The 20,061-nt window shown below is 44.2% G+C and overlaps 1 protein-coding gene across 1 annotated transcript; it reads right to left on the bottom strand.

Annotated features, from left to right (window-relative positions):
* Nucleotides 1–1,493: 1,493 nt before the first annotated feature.
* Nucleotides 1,494–18,153, bottom strand: TMEM114 (transmembrane protein 114). Its single transcript, XM_035339603.1, has 5 exons — nucleotides 17,932–18,153; nucleotides 17,071–17,151; nucleotides 7,028–7,165; nucleotides 4,406–4,645; nucleotides 1,494–1,729 (listed from the first exon to the last, which is right to left on the bottom strand). Exons 1-4 carry the CDS (start codon nucleotides 18,113–18,115, stop codon nucleotides 4,413–4,415), a joined length of 636 nt encoding a protein of 211 aa, XP_035195494.1. The 5' UTR covers nucleotides 18,116–18,153; the 3' UTR covers nucleotides 1,494–1,729; nucleotides 4,406–4,412.
* Between the last annotated feature and the right edge of the window lie 1,908 nt (nucleotides 18,154–20,061).

Genomic DNA, 20,061 nt, shown 5'->3' with positions numbered 1-20,061 from the left:
TTAACTTTAGGTGGCCAGCAGCTGGGAGACGTGTCCAGATGCAGTGAGTTAGTGCCTTGGATACGACAGTTCCTAGGTGGGACTCTGTAGGCTTTAAAATAGAGCCGCTACAGCCTAGTGAACGTGGTAGTCTCCTCTTCAAACCATACCAAAAGTAGCATGTATGGAAATGAACTGTTTCTTTCCAAATACAGCCAACTGCTCAGTGTTGTCACAAGATGTCAGCAGAGACTGCTGCTTCTGTGTAAATCCGTGTAAAACACAGAGGTCTCGACTCAGCATTCAAACTCTGCTTGCTAGCATTGCACACGCGTCACCAACGTGGGATGCGACCCAGCGGTGCTGCCACTGCTGGCGTCCATCCAGAGATTGAATGTGACAGTAGTGTGACTGCTGAAGGTACTGGCAAAAAGGGGGAACGTTTGAGGGCCTAGTTAGGGTTAACGCTGATTTCTAAAAAGTACAAGAAAGTTATTACAGTAAGACAGCTCTATCATGTTTCAGTAAAACAATGTTGTTTTGTTTTTTGTTTTGTTTTTGTAACCACACTAGAATGTATTTCAGGAGCTGAAGACCTGTAACCTAAAAGAGGGATGGCTAAAGCCTGTGGGTTGAACTGGCCTTCAGGGTGGTGTTGCCTGGCCTCCAAGAACATCTGGCCAGATCCTGCGGGCCTGTGGTTGCTGAGCTAACAACTGTGCCCGCTGAGCAAAGCGGGGAGCACCGGGGCACAGGGGAGACTCTGGAGCACGGTTATGCCAGTTCCAGGGAGCGTTGAGGCAGCTTCGTCTGTTAACAGGAAACGTGTTTTTAATGGTATGTGTTGGGAAACTGGTTCACTCTGGGAAATTTGTGAACTGAAGCAGAGAAAAAGGAAATCAAGATGTCTGAAGTAGAAATGCTGCTCTACAGCACCCAGCTCAGGAACAGACCCAGACTCCCTGTGGTTGCATGTCTGCATTATATTCACCAGCACTTCCTCCAAAGCTCCTACATATCTTAAGTTTTTCCACCCCCATGGATTTCTGTGACCTTTTCTATCCTAATCTGCCGTCCTCTGAGGGAGCCTTTAAGTGAGTGGCCAGTAGCTCTGTGCTCTCTGTCAGTTCAAATTACTGCTCTGCTCTGCTCAGTGTAATGTTTATTTTTCTTCCCTTTAAATGTGGCCAATTACCTGTGAGTTTGCAATTTACCAGGAGGTACTGGGAGCAGTCAAGTCTCTTCATTTCAGTAGTGCATTTTGGAAAAATACAGCAAAGAACTGGTTATCAAGTAAATATTGATTTCATTGTAAGTAGGAGGCTGATAAGATCACTTGGATTGAATTACATAAAGTCTTTTTCAGGATGTTTTCTCTTTCTAGTATAATACTTCAAATTGTTTAAAGCTATTCTTTTTTATTACTTCTGTCTAGTTCTGTTGATTGTTCAAAACAATCTTTGTATTCAGAAGCAATTTAAAAAAAAATATAACAATCAGGGGCTATACAAATATTCAGGAGCCAAAATTACTCTTTATTACCATTGTGCCAGATATTGCAGGAAGTCAGAATGAGAAATTCAGGAAAGCCATGGAAATGTGAATTGCTCTAATTGAATAACAGATTCGTTGGCTTTCTAATTAAGTTTGATCACTTGAGTACTGTATGTTGTAGCTGCGTAAGTATCATAAATACCTACCACATGTGACACTGGTACTTCAAAAGCATCATATAAACTGTAGAATAGATCTGCAGAAAAAGTTAAAGAAAAATATATATACCTCTTAGTTATTCCATGCCCTTATAAATAATTCCCAGCTCTGGGTTGTCATTTTATTTAATTTTACACCATTCAAAACCACTGTTACATAACATCTGTAAAGAACATTGGAAAGTAACTCAGATGGTATGGTACTATGACAGCTTACTGTAGTGTCTGACTAACATCATACAAATCGTACTACGTTAAATAACTTCACCAGCACCAAAATATAGAAGTATTACAGTTTACATAATTCACTTAGAGAGCAATTCACGTGGAATTTTGGCTACAAAGGATTTTTTCTTATCCTCCATATAGCGCTGACTTGGTATGCTTTAACTTGTAAAATGACCCCATTACGCTGTCCCAACACAAGGCAACGTGGAAAATATGTCAAAACCCATGTGGGAGCAACTGAGAATTACAAATTGTACTGGCTATTAACAGGACTGCTATCGCTCACTCTGTTCAGGACTTCTAATCTCATTCTGATGCACGTCTGCCACCCAAGGTCTTAGGCTGGGATTTGGAAACCTCTGGTTCTGCTTGAACATGGGCAGTGTTTGTGCCTCAGTTCCCCATTCCCAGCAGCGTAGTAACGTTTCCCTTCCTTTTATCTGCAAAGCTGACTGCCACTGTTTTTCGTGAAGTGCTTGGTACTGTGGGACTAAGATCTGAGCTGAGCTCATTACGTGTGCAATCATTAAAAAAAAGACGATTAAAATTGTTCTGATGTTTAACAGCGGTAGGTAATGATGCCCTTTGCACTGCTGGAGGAGGCACAAGGGACTCGCCCAGCGACAGCGTGCCTTCCTGACACAGTCCTGAGTCACGGTCTTGAGCAGTTGTAATATGCTGAAGTTGTCCATGACAGAACAGAAAGGTAGTGGGTCAGTTTTACACTTTCAGGTCTTTATGCCAGGCCACAGCAGTCAGGGAAAAATTCCTGAATAACTTCAGAGGGCATGAAAGTAAATTTTCACTTAAATGCAATTGCCCAGAGGTAAAATAAATGAAAATTAGATTTCTTGGCCCTTCAGATAAAATTCAGGCATCCTGTGTGCTCACTTTTACTCAGCAGTTTTGGGCACAGGTCAAACATACTGTAGCACAAAGCATGTTAGTGTTTTCATGAGAAAGAAGCATCAAATTTGCAAAGTAAAAATTGGGAAATGTATCAGATATGTCTTCTGTGTTACAGAATTGGAAAAGCAGCTTGTAATGAGCTGAAGGGGTAAGTATGTAGCCCGAAGCACCTGATGGACTGGGGCTGGCTGCAGTAGTTAATTAAAACATCCAGAGAAGCAGCTGTAGCTTTCTCTGAGAGTAGCACACACACCGTTATATTGCCCTTGAGAAATTCGCTGCCACAGTCAGGACTGTCTGGAGGATAATGAGTATTGAGTCATTCACAGTATCTAGGCCTTACATCCTTTCATTTCTTCACAGCATCAAAGCTCATTTTGAGAAAATCATAGAATCATTTAAGTTGGAAAAGACCTTCAAGATCATCAAGTCCAAAAGTCCAACTGTCAGCCTGACTTGGAGTCCCATCACTAAACCATTTCTACAATTATTCTCACGCATTATTCCTATACTAACCCTAATCAATCTTTTCCACACTTCAAAGACTCTGAGGATGGCATGGAGCTTCCTGCCTGGCAAGTGTTGAAGCCTGAATGTCCACCCAGCATCACTTTTATACTGCTGTCTTCCATTTAACTATTTATTAAAGGCTGAAGTTGTTAGGGCTTTCTGTTCCAGTGGCCCCTTTCCCCCAGGGTTATTCAGTGGCATTATGCCACAAGCATTGGGGGATTTTTACCGTAAGAGTAGTGATTTTTTTAAAAAGAGAGCATGATGCTGTGTTTCTCCTTAGTGATTAGACATAGCTGACATAGAGTAGTCTCCTGGGGTTCTCTGATCTCTCCAATGATCATTTTTGTGTGTTGTCACAGCACTGGTGTGATTGTGGTAGAGGAACAAGGAGGGCCTCTTTGGGGAGACGCTAGGGAAAATAAAGATCCTATAAATATGGGAGGTGGACACTAGACTAGATATCCTAGCCATGCCCTGGTGTTGGAGATTATCACTGAATTTCTCTGGATTCTCTGAATGCTTTGTGCAACAAAGCCGTATGGAGTGTGCAGTATGAACGGAGGATTCTTAGCCCCCACGCTCTCTGCCTGGCTTCAGGTATATCAACATCGTGTTTTGTAGCTGGTAGAGGCTGCCAATGTGCCTGGAATTCTGGGCAGACCCATTAGGAGTCACAGAGGAGAAACCAGAAGCTAAGTGGACCATGCAGGCTGCCTGCAGGACAACAGATGGGGAAGCAGAAAGAGAACAGAAAGCCAGAAATGTGTCTAGTTCTAAGCAATGAACGTTGATGTTGTATGAGCTACCAGCTGAAATTATTTTAAAAACACTATCAGTGCAGCATACTTTCTTCTAAAGCTACAAAAGTTTCCTTACTGACCACACTAAAAATGTGTTACTGATTTATCAGAATTTCTGTATTTCGTAGATAATTTTGAGGAGAGTTTATGGCGGCTGGCAAGATACTTAGTCACAGCCTTGCCATTTTTATTACCCCTAGTGACCACACAGACCGAGCAATCCCCATTTCTAGGCTCTGCAGGGTTCTGTTGTTGCAATGATACCTGCTGTTCATAGTGCCTGTTCACGCTGCCGTTTCAGGCCCACGATTCTCGCTGCCAGGAGAAACACAGCCCCAGTGAGCACTTCTGCGACAAACGAGATCCATACTAGGGCCAGAGACCAGCCAAACCTGATGTCGATTTCTACCAGGACATCCTTACTCCTCAGGAGGCAGACAGCTTCGTCAAAGGCAGCAGCTGAATATGCAATGTAGACACAGATCCCTGCAAGCGTAACAAGAGCTGGGAAAGAAAAACATTCAGTTAATCAGGATGCACTGCAGAAAGTAAAAATACTTGCACTCCTCTTAGGGCTTCCTTCCTATCTACCTCGGCCAGATTACCACACCTCTGTTTACCTCCCCAGTTGTGTCAAGGCTGTTTTTTAGGGAAGAGTGAGAGAAAAAGTTTTATTTTTCTATATATTGAGTTTCTCGTGTTCAATAGTGAATCAAAATGTGTAGCAACAAGCCTTCTGCAATAGAAATTGTCACGTCTTTTACGGGTACCTCGTGCATCTCTGTCTTCATTGTATAACACATCCTAATTTCCCATTGCTGTGCATCAGGTACAGTTGTTTATGCAAGACAGCCCATGGCAAGAGGTTCCGGCGTTTCAGGTCAGTGACCTGAATTTAGGCTGGTTTTGAATGTTGACTCTCAAACAAGCCAGATGTTTTCAGAATGAAAGGATTGTACAGAAGCTAGCAAACTTGGGGACCTTACATCTAGCACAAGCAAGTGCTACATCCTGGGCCTATCATCTGTTCACTCAAAGGACATGTACAAACTTCAGACTTCATTCAGTGGCAAGAAAGAAGACAGAGGAAGGCCCTGAATTTGAGGACTGTGGTCTAGGGGAAGTAGGAGTCACTGGAACATTTGTTGGAAAAGATGGTGTCTTATCTGATTCTGAGGGATAAAAAAATCAGTTGGGCTTTTATCACAGTGTAAGTCTAGATGTGATTATGTTTTTGCCAGAAAGACAAGTTTTAGTAGAGGCAGACTAAGAAGATAATTGGGTTATCCAACAGTCAAAATTCATACTCATATTCTTGATTTTAGCCATGCTTTTATGTCTGTGCCTTGTTCTAGGCCTCTGCAGGGGGGAAAAAACACTTTTCTATATTTCTTGTGAGCTGAAATGGAAATAGTGACTGCTTCATTGAAATGTGGAGGTTTGTTGAGTTGTGTTCCCCCTCAAATGTAACTGCATTAAAAAAAAAAAAAAAAAAAAAAAAAAAAGTGGAACCAAATAGTATGCCTTGGGATGTGGAACATATCACTTCTGCTATTTTCCAAAATCATCACGTTTCTAGAATTACAACCTAAAATACTTCCTTCTGGCAGGACAGAACCATCTAATCAGTATCACGCTTCACGAGCTGGAATATCGTATCGACCTGTTACACATCAAGCCTCACTGCAGCTGAAACAAGCAAACAGCGCTGCCTGAGTAGGAGGGTCTGGTCTCGTGTCAAAGTCTGTACGCGCTGTCCTCAGAAACAGCGCTAGCGGCAGGTTCAGAACAAATTGTAGCCACCCTTCCCCAGTAATGTCTTTGTGTTTCATTTCCCTCTCTGCAACCCCGTGTGTCCTAGAAAGGCACAGTACTCCGCTCCTCGACAGGATAATCATGCTTTGCACTTCACGGCTTTTCATCTTTCACTTACTATTTAGGGTAGTTTTCAAATAGCCTGAGCCTTTTTAGTGAGTTCAGCTTTCTGAAGTTCTATGGAAATAGGACTTACAGGGTTGGTTTTTTATATTTTTTGTTTTGTGTTTTTTTTTTTTTTTTTTTTTTTTTTTCAGAAGAGAAGCATAATGGGGAGTGGCTGGTCTTTGTAAGAGCACTTCAGACTAAAAAGGTCAATCAAGACTTTGAGACCGCAGCACACTTCCTTCCAACAATCTCTTCTCACTCTCTTCTTAAAAATAGGACTAAAACAGGTGAGGTGGACCAATACTGATGATCCCCTTTTCTGTGGGAGAAAATTTCTGTTTCAAGTACCTCACAAAACACTACTGAATATATCTTTGGGGGAGGAAAATGGAAATTAATTTTAACCCAGTTATCCTACTTTGACAGAATGTCTTTTGTTTTAATTCATAAATGACTTTTTAAAATGCAGAGGTTGTGGTTACAGCAAAAATAATGATGAAATGGGTTGCCTCTTCAGGAGATCTATTCAAACTCCTTTGAAAACACGCCATTTAAGTTTATAGGTGTAAGGTGTGTGCCAGGCTATCAAAGACTGTGCTCTACTAATACCAAAATCACGTCTCCGTAACGTCAGATTTCAGACCTCACCTGGGAAGAGTCTGAGCACTGTGCTGCGAAGGGATTTAATCTTTTGTGTTAATGGACAGAGCAGTCATGTGTTCAAGGTGCGACTTGCTCCACACGGATATATGGCTCTGTGTGATCACAGCCGCTCCTGGCTGCCTGGGGGGCAGCTTTTCTACTCCAGAGCCCTGTCAGGAGCTGCACAGACACCAAGGGAATGAGCAGCGGCATTATTCTGAAAGCAAAGTCTTCACCTTTTTCACTGGAAGGTAAAGTGATGTTTCCCACATATAATCTCCTATTATCTAAAAGCATTAAGCCAGGAGTTTGATATAGTACCTCCAAAAAGAAAAAGTAGACCCGTCATTAGAAGCAGTAGGTAGGCCCTGGCAAGAATACTGATGAATCCAGTCATTCCTCCAAAAATCATCAGTATCAGGCTGAGGGGCATCAGGATGACAAATGTCCCATGCATGTCTGAAGAAAAATGAAGAATGTTAGTATTAGAATGTTTTACTGTGGTGTCACTGGGTAATTAATAATTAATAACTTATAATCAATCATTATTGAGAGCAGTGCCCCTAATCAGGATCAGAACCTTCTTCTGTGCAGCACAAACAAGGAGCTGAACTATCTCTGGGGTTCTCGGTTAAAGTAGGCAGGACAAATGCACAATATGGAGAAAAAGGCATCATTCAGAGGGAGCCCTTTACAGACTGTGCTTCAGAGACCGTGACGATAAAGGATACGTCTACGTGGACATGTTTAAGCAATAAATCTGTTCTCAGGTATTAAGCCTCTCTGGCTAGCAGGTGATGCATTGCATCTGGTAGTCACTAGTAACCTTAATAAAAAGCAGTCAGGTTATCTAAATCATACCGATCATAGTGAGTGGCATTGTTCTGGTTGGGTGGTGAAGCCTAGCAGATGCTTTGCTTAAACGCTTTCTTGTCTGTTATGCCCTCTGCTGAACTGATCTACCAAACTGTTGACCTTTTCCTCTGTTGCAGCAGAACAAGAAGTAGAGGCAAATTTCCCTATCCAGCTCTCATTCTGTGTCTGTCATTGTTTTCTACAGCAGCTTCACTAAGGACATTAGCCTCTGCTGGTTGCTTCCTCCTATGCTAAACGTTTTACATTAGTCCTTATTGATCCCTATAACATTTTAATAGCTGTGTAAACACAGGGTTGCTATGTATTTTTCATATCATGCTGTTTTTCCATCATAAACCATCTTTGTCTCATTCTCTCTCATGCAATCTATTCACAGTGTTCAACCCTACCTTTCCTAGAATAATAACAAAAAAATCAAATAAATCCAGTTCCCAGCATCCACTTTCTTTATACCTGAATAGAGAAGAGTTACTGAGAAAGGAAACTTACATTCCATTTTCTGAGGGGTTCTGGGCTTCAGTGTCTTACTGAATTTCACAGATAAATAACAATACAACATTAGCTAGTTCCCAAGGAAAATGAGTCAGAAGATCGGAGTCTGTGTATGATCAGATCATTTTTTTCATGTCTGTAATTCCTGCTTAAGTGGAGGTACACCACTTGTCACTGGGTAAGAATCCAGCTTACCCTCTTCACTATAATTGTAACGATTACACACAGTCAGGGATCAACCTGTGTTGCTGCTGTGTTTGTTCTTTCAATGAGTTCGGTCTGTTTCTTTGGAGCTGTGACTCGTGAGTGATACTCAGTACTGCAACACCCACTTGACTGTGATAATTAGGTAAAGATGTGCTATTACCTCATTAATATAGGTATTTGTTCCTTGTTACCTTCTGTATAAAGAAGAAAAATCTGCAAATTGCTCTTCAGCTTTTCTCCGAGAAAATTTATGAATGGGAGTAGCTTATTCGTCTTACTCCTCATTTGTACTACTGTAAAGTCACTGAAGCGAGTTGGAGAACGTCTGTAAATTAAAACTGAATCTGCTCTAAGGCTAATTAAAGAAATGTAACTTGGTTCAGTTCTAGAACAAGGCTGCTCTTTCTGTCATCTTGATGGTGCCTCATAATGTGTCAAGGAGTTAGCTGTTCAGCTCTTAATGGTTGAAGCATCCTCTCAAATATTCCCAGTGAGCTAACGAAACATCTTGAGGCAAAGTACCAGAGTATTCTGATCAAACATAGCAAGGTTTTTTTGTTGGCGGTGGTTGGTTGGTGGTTGTTGTTGCTCTTTTATCTAAGAAAGAGTCCTGGTGGTTTTGTTCATTATTTGTTGGAGCTTGGACATTCCTTGGAGCTGATGAGTGGAGAGACAGAAAAATCTCAAGCAAATGTGATGAAAAAAGAGCAAACTGCCTCTGCTAGAAGATGCACCCAGCACTAGAGATAAATGAAGAGATGGATGGAGAAAAGCCAGAAATAAAATCTAATGAAAGCAAGAAAGATAGCATTCAGTTTTACAATGAACTGGCAATGAAATACTGTGACCTACTAGAAAGCTTGGATTCTCTTTGGAAAGCATGATGTGAGTTCTGGTTACTCTGGTGTTCTGGAGACCCCGACTTATGCTCAGAGAGACCTTGGAAGAGCCAGCATGGGAACAGGGCAGACACTTAATTTCTTCACTTGAGTGGAATGCGGTCTCAAGACATAATTAGTCATTTTGTGTAGTACATGACATGCTCCCAAGGAAAAATGTTGCACATGACAAAGTTTTGGGAGGGCACCCTTTTGTTCCTCCATTTCCTTTCATTTATGCTGGAAGTAGTTTCTTGTATTAAATGAGCCCGACGTAGCCCTGTGTCGGGACCAGCTGGTGTCCAGGAAGCAGGAATTCGGCATTCTGTGCAGAAGGGACAGAACTCTTTCTCTCCTTGCTTCTAGCTCTGGGGATACTGCCTGGGCTTTCCTTCAGCGACACTGGCCCATGGCTGATGTTGGTGACTGGGAAGCACAAACCTGCAGGAGTTCCCAGGTGCTACGGGTCAGATCAGCGTTCAGCTGTGTGTAAATCAGTATGTCAAAGCTGTTGGCAGAAGGAGGACTAGGCACAGAACTTGGCCCAGGAGTTTTACATAGTCAGAAGTGATTGTCAGGGACACGATGCAATGTGACATGACAGAACAGAGGCTTGGTACACAATTTAGTTCTCATTTTCTACAGAGGCAGCAGGAACAGGCTAATCTTCTGCCCTGGTTGTGCTTCCTGAGGCGTTAGGCTTGATTTTGATCCTCCACCTTTCTGATATCCGTGTGTCCTCTCAGCTCTAGTAATACTAGTCTCGTGGGTAAGAGGTGAGAAGAGGTTGGAGGGACAAAAGCTGATGCAATTAACATTAACAAGTATGAATGGTGCAACTGTCCTCAGCCTGGCTTTGGTGGGAGGGGAGCCATGTCAACAAGCTCACCACAGGGCCTGTGCTTTGTCATTTCCTTCTCTAGTCAAAGCTGCTGCTACCAAGCCAGTCCTCAGGACAGAAGTGCTGACAGTTGCTCGTTCTTTGACTTTCCTTTCCATGGTGTGATTTCAGCTTCTGCAGCTGGGACTGTAACCTTAGCTAGAACAAGTGCAGGTGATCAGCCCCCGAGTGTCATCTTTTCTTTTGAACCAAAGGGAGAACAAACCCATACCCCAGAGTGTTATCCTGGGGAGTGCCATAAACTACAACAGTGATCTGTGACAACTGCGTGCAACGTCAGAGTAACTGATTTGTAGAGCCTCTGCGGTGAAGGTATGTATGTTTTAGGGATATATCAGGTGAAACCCCCGCACCCCACTTAACAGAGAGCCTTTTCCTACATATAGCTGGGATCATTATAGCATGAATCACCTGCGGCTCTTTTAAAATCAGATATTTAATGGGCTGCGTTTGGCTAAACAGGACTTTTATCACCTTGAGTGCTCTAGTTCAATACCTAATACCCATTCATGCTTCTTCTACGCAATCTGCAACTGCCTGGAAAACTTATTCTAAGATGCTGCCATGGAAACCACTCAGGAATTTGAATTCATGCCGTCTGGCATATGATATTATGCCATTATATGCCTTGATTAGAGGGACAGAATTAGTTTATAGAAGGACATGACTTAAAATATCTTTACTGTATTTCTGCCTTCAATAATTACCTGGGAGAGAAGTTCAAACACAAATTTTGCAAACTTGTCTTTTTAGGTTGTGTTGAAATACACGTTTCTGTTATGTATTATGCATATACTGTCTTTATTTTGATAAGATCAGTATTGAAAAAACAATTATTTTGCACAACAACAGGTACGTGCACTTCCCCATAAGGCAGAGCTGTTTCCCAGGTTGATTTCTCAATAATGCCTGAGTTCCCTGTCAGTCTAGCCCAGGAGATCCAATACTGAAACAAACTACCATATAAAAAGTACTTTGCTTGCTGTGTCTTCATGCAGTTTTACATCAGCTAGCCAAAGCTGTTTTACTCGAGCTGTGACCAAATGTCTCTAAGAGTGCCATCCACACGCAGCATGCGTCCAGATCTGTGAGCTTGGCAGACATTTCTAAATTAGCATCCGACACAGCGGGTGATGAGCAGTTTGTAACAGAGATCTCTGGAACGAGGTACAGGAACTGAATGGTCTCAGAGCTAACCAACGGCAGGTCTCACAGCTTTGTTAATCGTCTCCTGTTAACCTGCTGGAGCTTTGTTGCTGCAAACTAACTTTGGACTTCTTTGCACAGCTTATGTTATAGCAGAGCCTCTAGAAATCTGCAACAGTCATCTCATCAGAAATAACACGAATGGCAGCAGCTCAGAAGAGCCTAATTAGGGACCTGTTTGTCTTCCCCAGCAGTAACTGAACAGCCCCTCAGAAGGAGCTGCACAGAAGCCTGCGGCTCAAGCAGGATGCTGGCAGGAGCAACAGCCAGCAGGGCTGCCTTGGAAAGGTTTGGCAGGGGGGATGAAGTGCTGCGCTTGGAAAGCCCGACCTGCTTGGAAGAAAGGAAGGAAACGACCTAAAGAAACAAGCAATAGAAAAGAACTGCTGTCTGTGGCTGGATGTGAGGCTTCTGGGCTAGAACCCCAGGGACACGAGGGCCTGGATTCCCTCCCATTCAGCAGAGAAAAGGTGGTGTTGGAGGAGGGCTGACAGGGTTAGGGTGGCCCAGGATAATTAGCTAGGCTCTGGACTTCAGGTTGGCGGTGTCAGCTCTGTGCTCTTCTCTGCTAACAAATCTTTGAGCTGAACTGGAAGACAAAGTGAAGGCAGTAGAAATATAATGATGCTGACCTGATGGGAAGCCTCAATGCCAGAAATGGATGGCATGGTAAACATAAGCAGTGCAACATGGTTCAAATTCTATTGCTATGATAGCAATGATACATGAAAATGAGGACATTCATCTGAAGTTGTCACTCTATCACAGATTTCTGTACGTATTTACTATAATAAGGACTGGAGCCCCTCTGAAGGACCACTGCACAGTTGCTCAGAAACAACCATCTGTTTGGGTATAGATCTACCGTATCAATGAAGACAGAAATTCTGTGAACTTCACTTGGGGCTTATTTCACATGGCCCCTGCACTGGCTCTTGATGGGTAGTCCAGCCATAGCTGTTCTTTTTGGTAAGTTGAAAACAACAAGAAAAATTGCAGGGAACTGTGAGTTCCCCGGGTCATACGCAAGCAATGGCAGCCAAACAAATAGCCATTCTGGGACAGCAGCGTGAGTACAATCATTTAACTCAGTAAAAATGAAGCAGGACTATTAAGAGGGGAGAGAAGAGTGAAAGCAGCTGGTTAGTGACTGTTACAGGGTCTGCATGCTGTGAGGAAATCCAGTCTTATTAAACTAATTCTGTTGAGGAAGAAACTGAGGCAGCTGTTACATTACAACGGAGGTATTTAGGAGCTGCCTCTACTGCGGAGCTTGTTTCCCTCCAGGAAGCGCCAGTTCCCTGCAGGAAGCACTAACTTGTCTGCAGCCTCATGGGTCCAAGTAAATTAATGACTTAAAAAAATAATAATAATACACTGGGGAGAATAATTTCAGCAGTTGTGGATGGGCAGCTGCACACTCCCGTCTTGGTTTTACAAGCATTTTCTTTCCGCTGCGTATAAGTGGAAACCATAGATGTTAACTGATCATCCCAGGATGGCTCAGGAAGAAAAGAGCACTAAATAAAGGGGCAAACCAGGCAGCCATCGAACAGCAATGAACAGTAGTTCCTGTTGCATTATTTTTGTGCCAGTAGCCCCAGCCCTGCAGTGTAAATGGGCCCCAACACCAGCTACGGGTGCAAAGTTAAGAAATCCTAAGAGGAATTAAGCATTTGGTAATTTTGCATCTGCTTCCATCTTTGGACCAAAACGGCCTCTTGTAAGTTTTGGCCAAGTTAACACATCATGGATATTGCTTTGATGTGCCAAAAAAAAAAAAATAAGGAAAGAAAGAAAGGTTTTGTGACGCTGTTTTTTGGCAAGGCGGGGGGAGTCAACACACAGAAATCTCCACGATTTAACAAATTCCACCGTGCTTTGGAAAAACCTTTGCGACAGCTTTCTAGGGTCAGCAAATCATACTGCATGTAGTTCAGAATGTAGCTGGAAGTAATTTGTATGCTACCAGGCAGGGGTCACTCTCCAAACACAACTGACACACAGGAACAGGTTTCTTGAGCTTCCAAAAAGTCACGTTCAGAGAAGGGTCTCACCGAGACACCTCAGTACCTAGCCGACACATTACTGTTGTTCTTTTGTCAGCCAATCTGTCCTACAAGGAGTACTCAAACCTAGCCTGGAGTGATGATTAATTCTGATTTTAATATATATATATTTACAAAATTGTCCATTTTGCTCAGATTACACTGGTGCACCTTTATTCAAATCTATACTGGTAATTACTACTTGATTAACAATTCCGAGTTTGGTAAGTTAAAAATATTTGTATTACAAAAACTCCCAAGAGTAACCTTTTCCACTGAAAGCTTTTTCTTCTCTTCTTTTTTTTTTTTATTAAAAAAAAAAAAAATGATAAAACTCGTGGGGAAAGATTTTCAGCTGATTAAATTCTGCCCCTCCTTCCATACATGCATTTCCCTCTCTCTGTATGTGATCCTCGACATCTTAGATGTGATTTTTAGTGTTACCAGCTGGTAACAGTGGGAGCTTTGGCTTCTTTCAGGATTTGCTGAAGGGATTACCTCTGATATCTGCGATGGGGTAACAGTCATCCTGGCTCAGGATTTGGAGAGGGAATGTACTAGGTAGGTTTGAGCAGTTCTGCTAACACAGGCACGGTTCAGGTCTTTCAGACATGCAGAACCTGCTGCAGCCTGGGCTGCTGTTGTGAAAATCCATGTTACAAAGTGCCTGGAAATGCAGTAAGGAGGTTTTTCAGTTACTGTACAAAATTGATGGGCTTCCATTACACCGAGTTAGCAGAGCAGATCCAGAATAATAAAGAAATAATGCTAATTTTATGTTATGAAAGCGTAGAGGAATTTCCCTCAGAAAGATACCTTTTCATGGTATTTCATGAAGTCCTGCCTGGAGCAGAGGAAAATAAAACACCTCCAGCAAAAAGGCATTTTATAAATGCAGAAAATTCAGAAAAGCTCCTGGCAGGTAGGCAAGTCATATCTTTCTTTAGACGGTGGCTGATGTTTTAAACAAATACAGAATCATCCCATGATGTACTCTGTACTCTGTAGTGGGAAAACATTTTATACATTGTAGGTTTGGGGGAGGGGGGGTGTGTATCATATGTTCAGCTGGAGGGAGTGGTAGGAAAGGCAGCAGAAGGTTAATGTCCAGGAGAAGGCATGCTTGTGTCTCATCTGTTAGAAAAATTGCTCAGGGGTGCTCTAGTGATGTGAGAATCCATCACACTCTCGGGGTTAACAAGACCGCGGCTGACTGCCTGAGCGATGCTGCTGGTAGCACAGAACTTTAATTTGTACTCCCGCTTGTTCTCATTTGTCAGGAGCTCCATCTGAAGCTGCAGTAAGCCTAAAAGGAAACTGCTGGGAGTGAATAGGGCAGAGACTGGAAATGTGGAGGGAGGCAACGTGCAGGCTTTTCATTCTCTCACAAAGGGTTTGTCTTCGGGCAGTGACCAGCACTTCGGCTTCCACTTAGGCTCAGCTCTGTGCGCACAGGCACAGACCTTCTGTCGTCTTTTTGGCTCTTGTGTCTAGTTAAGATGTGCCAGGAAGAGCGCAGGAACACTGAAGAAAGCAGAATGGGATTCCTGATGTGTGACTTAAGTGCCCGCGCTAAGAGACAGCCCTTTAAAGATTTTTAAGGAATAAAAGGCAAGAAATGTGCCTGATGATACCAGAGCTCCTGAAATGCAGTCTGCCAATCAAACAGGGAGAGATACGGGCGTACAGCTAGACAGGATGAGATTAATTCCACATGAACGTGACTCGTGCTGACACCTGCACGGGCACGCAAAGGAAAAAAATACATGTAAAGCCGTGTAGTTAGCCTGTTTGCCCCTTGCAGCAACACATGAAGAAATTACCTTAACTACACTGGAATCAAGAATGTGGGAACTGTCCTCTGAAATTCTAGTTAAAATTTATTGTAGGTGAAGGTTAGCACTGATCGCCTGAATATGATTCAGTGACCGCCATCAGAAATCACCTAAGGAAGAAACACAAAGCTCAGTGCTTAACAAACCTAGATGACACTTAGAAATACCTGTTGTTCCTAGAAGTACAGCTGCTACTGCAGTGGTCTGTAGCCGAACTGCATTGAAACTGCCCATCTAAAATATCAAAAGGTCACTCTGTAGCGCATTCTAATCAAACCTTATAGGGTCTTCTGATTAAAGTCTCCTTAATCCCTTATCTCCTCGTTTTTTTTAGGCAGACTACACCTGCTTATAATAAAATACACGAGTGGCTTTGCAGCCTGCGATCTTTGACCAAGAATCTACGAATAGTATTTGATGTGAGAGACAAAACTTCTCTGAGGCTTTGAAGAGTCTGTAAACACAGTTATGAATCCATTCTCTTCCCATTCATTATGTTCTTACACTTCATGACTACCAAAGACATGTCCTTTGTTTCCAAGCCAACATCATTTCTGTAACAAAAAGAGCTCCATAATAGTCTTTGATTCTGTTTTGGCAGAATTCAGTTTCCATCAAAGAGCTGTAATCTAAAATTTCCTTGTCTGAGAAGAATTACAGATGTAGCATTTGCAAATACGAACACAATTTTTGAAATGCTAGTAATTCTGTCCTAAAAGTTTAGACAACCTCCAACTTGCTAGTTGAGGTACCCCCACTTAAAACGTGATCAGTGTGGTTAGGTTCAGTGAGCTATTAAATATTAGTAAAAATTGTATTACTTTGGGGTAAATTAGCCCGAGAGGATTCCGTGATCCAGCAGTCATTCTCAGTTACCTGCACGGTTTTCACCACCATCAACCAGCTGAGGTCCTGCGTCTTAAGGTAAGAAGATGACAGGAATGGCACTTTTACATCGGCAAGCACAGAGATGCAGCCTGTGCTGGTAGGCTTGAGCCTGTTGATACATCTGTCCCGCGGTTTCAGTAGCCCACTGGGGTCGTGCTGCTCCTGTAACTTCGCAGCCACTGCTGCAGCACAGCTGCGTTAGCATCGTAGCCTTTCTTTGCCATGTTTAGCTCTGTCTGGAGACGCTGCTCCGAGAGAATAAAGACCCTGAGCCTCTCGGAAGGGCTGCTCGGGGAGATGGATGGATTTGGGGGAGAGAATGCAGCTTTAAGGCACAGGACAAAAGCATACATTCTGCTTGCACGGGGAAAACAAATGGGGTCATACAAGCTCTTGTATGAGCAATATCATGCTAAAGGTGATGCAAATAAGCTAATTCATCTTTTATGAGAAGCCCAAAAGCATTTGAAAATGTTTAGTATGGACTGTCTGAAAACATTCTGATACTAACAAGTGAATCTAAAGGCAAGGAATACCAGTGTCTGTCATCAGAAACTTCAGGCAAGCTTTTTGAACAGGATGTTCTTCACCGAGTTTGAACGCTTCTTTTAGTTACTGGTTTGTTTTCTTAAGTTCCTGCATACTTGTTATTTTTTCGGTGCAAAGGGTCCCAATGACAGGGTAGATAAGTATCTGTCTTAAACGGCACTTTAACTGTCTGCTTAAGGGAAAAACCTATTTGGGAGGGGTATTTTGAACACGCTTGCTGTTTTGTTTAAGCAATCAGGTACCTTCCTGAGCCATGCCAGGCAGAAACATCTTGCTTCCCTGGAAAAAATTAGCTGAACTTGACCTGAAATAAATGCTTCTGTCAACAAAAGTCGCACTTAAGGACGCCATACAGTGACGGCTCAGGCACAGAAGCAGTCAAAGCCTGAAGAGCTCCCCTCCGAATCTGAACCGGGACCGTGTAAGTGGCTCAGAAGGGAGGAAAGGGTGGATGGAAGCAGAGAAATAACACAGAGTTACTCACATAAAAGCTGTCTGTGTGAGTCGGTGATGTTTGCGTTGCCATGCCAGAAGGGGTTGATCAAAGGGTAGCATTTGTTCCTAACTGATAAAGAAGGGGAAAAAGAAAAAAGCAAAGGACAAAAATGAAATATAGCAATATATTCTCTTTATTGTGTGTGTGTGTGCATATGATAAATGCGTCATCATCTGCTTTGAAAACAGTTGTTCCTAGCAGGGAAGCAAAGGAGGGGATTTTCAGTGCTCCACCAAAGTAACATCCTTCTTGTCCACACTCCCCTCCGGTTACTCCGCGTTCCTAATGGTGGGGTCAAACCCCAGATTAACTCCAGTGCTGCAGGCAACGTGCCCGGCAGCCACTGAAGCTAAATGGGTAAAATCCTGTAACATCCACGCGTGGCTTTGGGCCCCTTCGTTACACCACCAACCTGTGAGGCGCCCACTGGGGTCCCATCCAGGGCAGGTGGGCCCGCTGCGGCCTCAGTCGCCTGCCCTTCCGCTGGACGGGGCTGCGGCGACGGGGTTGGCGTTGGCGTTATTTGCAGGCGTGCATCCAGCACTGCCGTTACCCGGGCTGCGTTACTGCGGGACAGCTCTCGCCGTGCCGGGGGCGCCGCTCACGCACCGGCCACATTGGGCTGGTTTCAGCCCAGCCGCGCCTCGGCCCGCTCACGGCCCCCGCCCCAGCCGAGAGCAGCCGCCGGCGTCTCCCGGAGCCCCCAACCCCGGCACCCCCGGGGCTGCGGGGGGCAGCGGGGCGGGGCCTCTGGCTTCCCCGCCCCCTCGTTAAAGCCCCGCCCCTTCGTTAAAGCCCCGCCCCCTTCCCGTAGGCCCCGCCCCTTCCCATAGGCCCCGCCCCACTCACGCCGGCAGGTCCGCCAGAGCCCCGAGTGGGAGCTGAGCGCCGCCGTGCCGTTGCCGGCCGCCTCCAGGCGGGAGGCGTCGATGATGTACCAGAAGTCGGTCGCCATGGCCACGGCCAGCAGCACGAAGCTCGAGGCCCCCGCCAGCAACACCACCAGCGGCAGCGCGCCCAGCCCGCCCCGCATCGCGCCGCGCAGGGAGCCGCGGGCAGTCCGCCTGGCCACGCCCCCTCGTGGCCACGCCCGGTGACTAGCCACGCCTAGCCCCATCCCGGCCACGCCCCCTCGAGGCCACGCCCCCTCAGTGCCGGCAGTTCCCGCGCGGTGCCGCCGCGCACGTGGCGGCGCGGGGCAGCGGCCGTCGGCACCGCGAACGCGTCGCGCTCTGCGGACGCGCTGCAGTGAGCGCTGTTAACCTCGCCTTTATCGGGAGCCTTCACGGTCTCTTACATCCCCGAGATGTGTTTGTGATACAGGAAAGTGCCCACCTAGATCTGCAAACCGAGCTGCTGCTACCTGGTGATCAAGAAGGGCGGGGGACAGAAGTCGTACGTTACCTGGTGACTGAGAAGAGTGGGTGACAGAAGCTGTACGAGGTTTATGGAGGAGGGTAAAACGAGTTTTGTTAGGGTAATTGATCCAGTAAGAAGAAACAAGCGAGCTTTGGGATGTAAGCCTTAGGTGGGACCTCAACCTCATTTTTTTCTTCCAGATGTATTTCCAGTTTACTTGAAAGATTTGCTTGGCCCCACAAGCATCAGGTATTGGGCAGGCATTTTATCAGCTCTCTTCTCCTAAACCTAAATCAGAGCCATTCATGTATCTAAACCACCACGCTGTTGTAATGATCAGCCATTGCCACCCTCCAGTTAAAATCAAGGGAAGGCAAAGGATGTTACAGAGGAAAAACGGCAGGAAGATGCGATCTGCTTAGGTCCAGGCTGCAAATCGGGTGTTTTATAAAGTGACCGTCTGTGTCCTGGGCAGTTTTTTTCCTAATTTTGGTGCCATAGTGTTCTAGCTATATGCTTATTTTTAGAAACAAGTAAGTTGTTTTAGTTATCAAGATGATGTGGAAGCCTTTGTCAAATCGGTCTAGATTCACTTTACAGTAAACAAAAGCTAAAGCCTGCTAACTCCTGATCCTTTTGTGCCCAGACTGTGATAATAGAAAAGCTTATGTCCAGAATAAGTCAACTCTACGAGGAGATTTAATTTCCACATCAGCATAATCTGATTAGGCAGTCATTCTTGTGCTGAGGAAAAATGAAGAAAGTCAGAAAACTACAAAAGTACAGTTCATCAAAATATCTTCGTGTGTTTGCCAGGAAAGGTTCATAATGAAACGAAAAGGACAGGAGTGCAGATTGGCTTCACCAGAGATACAATTTCCAGTTTATTGAGGTCTCTAAAAATAACACAAATTCCTGAAGTTATACTAGGATTTTCAATATAGAGTAAGAGCCCAGATTTTAACATAGACTTATCTTTGCGGAAAAGGAGTGATACACTTTGTGTATGCACACTAGCTGTTGATTAGATCTGCTGACATCAACCTGCTATGCAGAATACCAGAGGTCATTCAGAAAACGCTGCCAAATTTGCAGTCAATTAATAGCCCATAGAGTGCAATGTACCAAAATTAGCAGTCCTCCTGCCTGAATATACCAGAGCTTCTGTAAGTGACTTCTACCTTACCCTTTCTGCTTGCAAGATGACACGCTATGGAAGGATTCAGAGTGTGTTCTGCTCTGAAACCCCCAGCATGGCTTCCCAGGGCCCTTACTGGGCAAAACGCATCTAGACTGCAGTTCCTTCTCGGATGCTCTGAATCTGTATTGTACTGGTGCAGCAGAGGCCCCAGCCCAGTTATTTTTATAAATTAACAGCTAAGTCCAATAAGTTATTTGAGGTAAAGCTGTGAGGAAGTGCTATGCTAACTCATTGTGTTAATGCTGGAAACCAGTGAGTGAAAGAAAGGCAGAGACATTGATTTGGCACCCTGTGGCCGGTCATTCTGGGACTTCTAAATGGTTTACTGAGTATGAGCATTTTGAGTAGGAAACAGCATGTTATTAATTCCATTATAAACATGCTTGCTGATGGCAAAGCATCCACCTTTTGTCTGGACT

Source organism: Oxyura jamaicensis, chromosome 14 (assembly GCF_011077185.1).
Source record: "Oxyura jamaicensis isolate SHBP4307 breed ruddy duck chromosome 14, BPBGC_Ojam_1.0, whole genome shotgun sequence".
In the NCBI taxonomy this organism is placed as follows: Eukaryota; Metazoa; Chordata; class Aves; order Anseriformes; family Anatidae; genus Oxyura; species Oxyura jamaicensis.
This window is presented reverse-complemented; position numbering and strand designations above follow the sequence as displayed.